We start from the raw sequence: 6780 nt of genomic DNA, 5'->3' as shown, positions 1-6780 counted from the left end.
TTTTTAAAACTAATTAAGCTTTATTTAATAAAGTTGAATGAGCTTTAACATGAATAAAAGAAAAAAGAATTCCATACACTGAAAAAAAAATTATTTGAGTTTCTTAATGTAGCAAAATTCATCAGCCACCCTGTATATATATTCTTGATCAGCATCACTAGACGAGTCGATCTAGCCATGTTTCTACGCAAATTAGTCTCTCAGTTTTAAAGCTATCGGGCTGAAACTTTCCCAAATGTCTTATATCTCTTGCAGGTAGTATATAAGTCGTAACCAGTCGGATCGGACAACTTTATCTTATAGCTCCCATAGGAATAATCGGAAAAAAATGTACAAAAATTATATCTTTGGTGTTTTTATACCCTTGCAGAGGGTATAATGATTTCAGTCAGAAGTTTGCAACGCAGTGAAGGAGACGTTTCCGACCCCATAAAGTATTTATATTCTTGATCAGCATCAGTAGACGAGTCGATCTAGCCATGTTCGTCTGTCCGTCTGTCTGTCCGTTTCTACGCAAACTAGTCTCTCAGTTTTAAAACTATCGGCCTGAAACTTTCCCGAAAGTCTTATATCTTTTGCAGGTAGTATATAAGTAGGAACCAGCCGGATCGGACAACTATATCTTATAGCTCCCATAGGAATAATCGGAAAAAAAAAATTTAAAAAATTATATCTTTGGTGTTTTTTAGCATATAACCTCCAAACTTGGAAATAACATTTTTAAATTAATTTTAAATTTCGAATTAAATTTTATCGAAATCGGACGACTATATCATATAGCTGCCATAGGAACGATCGTAAAATTGGTGGGAAAATAATATGGAACAAATTATAGCTTCGATGTTCCTTAACATATAACCTCCTACGCTTGGAAATAACATTTTTTAGTTAGTTCTGAACTTCAAATTAAATTTTATCAAAATCGGACGACTATATCATATAGCTGCCATAGGAACGATCGGAAAATTGCTGGGAAAATAATATGAAACAAATTATAGCTTCGGTGTTTTTCAACATATAACCTCCTACGCTTGGAAATAACATTTTTTAATTAGTTCTGAATTTCGAATTTAATTGTATCAAAATCGGACGACTATATCATAAAGCTGCCATAGGAATGATCGGAAAATTGCTGGGAAAATAATATGAAACAAATTATAGCTTCGGTGTTTTTTGACATATTATCTTATACCATTGGGAACATCATTTTTTTTATTTTTAAATTTAATAATTATAGCTGCAAGGGTATACAAAGTTCGGCTTGCCGAAGTTAACTTCCTTTCTTAATTAACATATAACCTCCTACGCTTGGAAATAACATTTTTTAATTAGTTCTGGATTTCGAATTTGATTTTATCAAAATTGGATGACTAGATCATATAATTGTTGGGAAAATAATATGAAACAAATTATAGCTTCGGTGTTTTTTTACATTATTCTATTGGGAATATCATTTTTTGTATTTTTAAATTTAATAATTATAGCTGCAAGGGTATACAAACTTCGGCTTGCCGAAGTTAACTTCCTTTCTTGTTAATATCTGATTTACCTATTTTTGACACAACTAAATTTGGAGTCTATCGGCCAAGGACAGTTGAAAAAACAAAACTTTCAAGGTTCAGTAAAAAATAAATTTGCCAAGAATTTTGGGCATATACGGCTTGATTTATTCGCTAGGATGTAAACTTCAAGTAAAAATGCAACGGATTTTATCGCATTTTTGGCTGGCATTATTTAACCAATCATATTGATCTATAGCAAAGTTTAGCCCTGATCTATTAACTTTGAAATGAAACAGAAACTGGCCTGATTGGGTGGTTAAGAGTCGAAATTAAAGATGAAATTCGAAAAGCCAGAAATGTCAAATTTTCTACTTTTAAAAATCTTAAAAAAAATGTGGCATCGAAAAAAATGATAGTGGCATTTTTCTGCTCCGGGGTCCAAAATTAACAGAATTTTCCATCGATCACTTGGGCTTGCTTCATGGATGTAGTTTTGAAAACTTCTCTAGCACTAGCTGCAGTACAAATGAAATCCAGAATAAAAATTTAAATTACGCCTTTTGCTTGATTATTTCAGCTCCTTGCGGCCAATTTTGTGCTGGATACAAATAAAAACAACAAAAGTAATATTTTAGAGCCTTAATTAGTCCGTTGCGACCAATAAAGGCATTCAGTAATAAAACTCGAATGGTTCATAAAGAAATGACTACTACTATAAGATTTGTTCAGTGTCTGATTTACCCCCCAAATACACTCTTAATTGCTCACAATTTTATTTTTTATAGAAGCTAATTTTAAAAGCTTCGAACATTTAAAAAAGCTAGTTTAAGCTTTTTGAGTTATAAAGTTTGAAGTTAACGTTCAAATGCTAAACTGGCCATGCCTTTTTAACCAAGCAAATCCCAGTAAATGTCAAATATATTTGTCTCTTTCTAAGGCTCTAATGAATGAGCCGAACAATGCCGTGGAATTCGACTTGTTCATGCTTAAAATACCAAAACTATCGAGTAATGGAAATCGGACTATTGTACACAAAATACCGAATAATGAAAATCTGGTTTCACTTTACAGTTCTATAATTTGGGATTTTAGGAATTTTTCGATAGGCAAGGCGACGGTATTTTCATTGGTGAATGGCCACTCCTTTCGACATGCTTACATCTGCGCAATCGGAATCGGATCTCTTCCGTGGCATGTTCTCAATTGAAGGGGTTACATTCACGGCACGCCCACAACAACGGCAGCGAATCTAAAATGAAATCTAATTAATGTTTTTTGCATTTAAATCACTGATTGTTATTTTAAGACTAATAAATAAATAATCTACGTTATGTCCAAAAGGTAATAATTATACCCGTTACTCGTAGAGTAAAAGGGTATACTAGATTCGTCGGAAAGTATGTAACAGGAAGAAGGATGCGTTTCCGACCCCATAAAGTATATATATTCTTGATCAGGATCACTAGCCGCGTCGATCTAGCCATGTCCGTCTGTCTGTCCGTCCGGATGAACGCTGAGATCTCGGAAACTATAAGAGCTAGGCTATTAAGATTTGGCGTGCAGATTCCTGAGCTTCTTACGCAGCGCAAGTTTGTTTCAGTAGAGTGCCACGCCCACTCTAACGCCCACAAACCGCCCAAAACTGTGACTCCTACAGTTTTGATGCGAGAATAAAAATCTTAACTGAAATGTATTATTCTCATCAATACCTATCGATTGAACCAAAAATTGCCACGCCCACAAACCGCCCACAAACTTCAAAAAATCGTAAATATGAACGTGGATATCTCGGAAACTATCAAAGATAGAGAAATGGGATTTCAGATTTAGATTCCGTAGGCTTGAGCGCAGCGCAAGTTTGTTACGCGAATATGCCACGCCCACTCTAACGCCCACAAACCGCCTAAGCCTGTGGCGCCCACAATTTTCATGCTAGATAAAAAATTGTAACTGAAATGTATTGGTCTCGTCAATACCTATCGATTGATCCAAAAAAAAAATTTGACACGCTATTTTTTCTAAGAGTGTAATCTTATCCAACAGATTATAAAAAGGTTGTAAACTAAAAGTTAGCAAAATCAAACACAAGCCTTAATAGTATTAAGTTAATACAGGTTTCACCAACTAGTTCTCAATTTTTTAAACATAGGAGCCATTGAAAATTAGGTGCCAGATTCAAACCGAATAAATCACACTCACTTTTATTTTTTGGCCGAGTAACATATACTGAAGCAAATAAGAAAACAAGTTATAAAACACAATGAGCGACGAACAAATTCCGGTAGATATAGATGGAATAATATTGTGCTACGACTTCTAACGCTTCTAAATAGAATTTTCAGCCTTTGGTGTCCGAGGAAAATGATGAAAACTCTGGTAATATGACTGTAGATCGACCAATGTCACCACCACCGGAAGAAATTGTGGAGGCTATAGAAGTGGTTGAAGACTCGCCTTTATTACCCGAACCAGAAGCTCCGATATCCGCGCCTCGAAGGAGCGCCAGAATCGCTAATCGTAATACAACTTGTAAGAAGCTTAAAGACAGCTCAAGCTCAAGCGAGCCGAAGATAAATTCCAGAAAACCCAAAACAGGAAAGGTGCAGAAACCGAGATGGGCTCGATCTGGTAAACAAGTATAGTTTCCCGGTTCGCACAAAATACTATACTTGTTTACCAGATCGAGCCCATCTCGGTTTCTGCACCTTTCCTGTTTTGGGTTTTCTGGAATAAACAGTTTCCCGGTTCGCACAAAATACTATACTTGCGCCGAGGTCGATGGCCAACTTTTTAAAGTTAAACAGATTACTGCCAGAGCGGCACGGGCGCTCTCAAAAAAGAATAGTTCCCGAAAAGCTTAACCTTTATAAATGTTACAAGAACTAAATTTACCAAAGGTCGACCTTCGCCAAAAAAGGAGTTTAGTGTTAAAATAATTTTGAAAGGTACACATACAGAGTTAAACTACTTAAAAATAAATTGCATGGACCAAAAAAATTATTTTTTAATAACAGTTAAATAATATAACCCTACAAAATTTCATGGCTAGCAAGGTGTCGAAGATGTTCTGAAGAAAATTGTATGACGCAATTCAGGGAAAAAAACACAAAAGGACTTGCTACCTATTACGGAACATATTTAAAACCAGAAGGCAGGCGGAACCAGGAAGCACTTTTGTATATTACCGATATCATTTCAATGTGACCGCTCTTTCAGTAGAGTGCCACGCCCACTCTAACGCCCACAAACCGCCAAAAACTGTGACTCCTACAGTTTTGATGCGACAATAAAAATTTTAACTGAAATGTATTGTTCTCATCAATATTAGCGGAAATGTATTGTTCTCATCAATACCTACCGATTGACCTAAAAAAAAGTTTGCCACGTCCACTTTTACGCCCACAAACCGCCCACAATCTTCAAAAAATCGTAAATATGAACGTGGATATCTCGGAAACTATCAATGATAGAGAATTGGGATCTCAGATTTATATTCCGTAGCCTTGTGCGCAGCGCAAGTTTGTTACGCGAATATGCCACGCCCACTCTAACGCCCACAAACCGCCCAAACCTGTGGCGCTCACAATTTTCATGCCACGCCCACCCTAACGCCCATAACGCTTAAATCTGTCTACCGCCGGTAGGTGGCGCATTTCAATCTCGCTTTGCTGCTTGCTTATCTCCATTTCCCTTTGGTCCCTTTAGCTGAGTAACGGGTATCTGATAGTCGAGGCACTCGACAATAGCGTTCTTCCTTGTTTTAATTTCTATTCATGAAGCTATAACATCTGTCTTGTGTACCGTGGCCTGACTGTCGGCAGTCATTCTCCTTAAATATAATGTATAGGCCACAACCTTGTGGCACTGCTGGATGGCTTCATTTCCTCTCCCGAATTGATTTTTATTTCCTTCTGCTCAAATCCATCGCGCAGGGTACATCCAGGAGTTGCATCGTTTCTTCCAAGTCTTTCGGGTCCCAAAAGTCGAAGGGCTGAGAACTGTTCTGCAAGGGCGTTGCAACTCCTGGCTAGAGCTACACCATACTCAGGTCGTTGTTTTGACTGGAGATATTCTATTTACAGGCCGTTTGAAGTATTTGGCTTTTTTTTTTGTTTTTTTTTTTGATTTGATACGTTTTTATTTACATCTGCCCAGGGGGCAATAAATTAAATGTTTTGAAAAAATTCAGTGTGAGTTAACAAAATAGGTGGGGTTGGTTAATGTGTGTATGTGTGAGTTTTGGTAATTACATCATTAATTATGCATTAAGATCAGGGGACCCTGAAGGGCAGGTCCGTGGGGTGCCATCTTTTTAAGCGCCGAGGTTGCTCTTCCAGCACTCTGGATGCAAGTGGGTTTGCGTGGGCTTCCAGTTTGTCCAGGTGCCTTTTGCTGTCTTGCCACCTCTTCAACCACTGTGGGAAGCTTTAGGTCTCTCTTAATAGTGGTGTTGCCCCATATCTCGATACCATATATCCACGCAGGTTTTATTATGCTTTTGTAAGGAAGTAGTTTGTTCTTTATGGACAATTCTTCGTTGGAGTAGCCACCACATTTGTCGGTTTTTTGATTTCATGAGTTTTGTTTTACCCACTATGTGCTCTTTCCACGTTAATCTGGGATCCAGGGTTAGGCCCAGGTATGTAGCCGTAAGCTGTTGTGGGATGGCTGCACCGTTTAGCATAACCGATGGGGATATTCCTGGTCGCAAGGAGAAGGTAATATGCGTTGACTTTTCTGCATTGATGATGACGTTCCATCTTTTTAGCCATGGTTCGATATTTGAAAGAGCTTGTTGCAGGCCTTGCGCTGCCAGTGTCATGGAGTCCGCAGAGACTAGGAACGCCGTGTCGTCCGCGTATGTGCGTGTCATGTTGTGGCTACCCGTGGGAATGGGCATGTCCGCGGTGTACACAGAGTATAAGATTGGGCTAAGTACGTTGCCTTGGGGGACTCCGGCGGCCACTTCGTGGAGAAGTATTTGGTGGCTATTCAAAGATTGTGTTCAGGGCTACAGGGCTCGAGGTACGCCAGGTAAGCTTCCAGCGATTTACTAAAGTGTAAAAGCATTCTATTGATATAAATGCATTCCCTGTTTAATGCAGTCCTTTCGCTCCGGCTTCTGCTGACCTGCCAGACCCTCCTCAGCCTTCTCCTCTCTCTTATTTGTCTTTTATAAGCCAACTTTTTTTGAGTTATATATTTTTTTTAAAGACTTAATGTTTATGTGACTTTGTGAACTGTAATCTTTTATTAGGTTTCGATCTGGGATTGTTCC

The 6780-nt window shown here is 38.1% G+C and overlaps 1 protein-coding gene across 1 annotated transcript; it reads left to right on the top strand.

The window, feature by feature from the left end:
* Window positions 1–3722: 3722 nt before the first annotated feature.
* On the top strand, window positions 3723–4144 carry LOC119558335. Its single transcript, XM_037871788.1, has 2 exons — window positions 3723–3783; window positions 3836–4144. Exons 1-2 carry the CDS (start codon window positions 3763–3765, stop codon window positions 4142–4144), a joined length of 330 nt encoding a protein of 109 aa, XP_037727716.1. The 5' UTR covers window positions 3723–3762.
* Window positions 4145–6780: the final 2636 nt, after the last annotated feature.

The sequence above is a fragment of the Drosophila subpulchrella genome, chromosome X (assembly GCF_014743375.2).
Source record: "Drosophila subpulchrella strain 33 F10 #4 breed RU33 chromosome X, RU_Dsub_v1.1 Primary Assembly, whole genome shotgun sequence".
NCBI lineage: Eukaryota > Metazoa > Arthropoda > Insecta > Diptera > Drosophilidae > Drosophila > Drosophila subpulchrella.
This window is presented reverse-complemented; position numbering and strand designations above follow the sequence as displayed.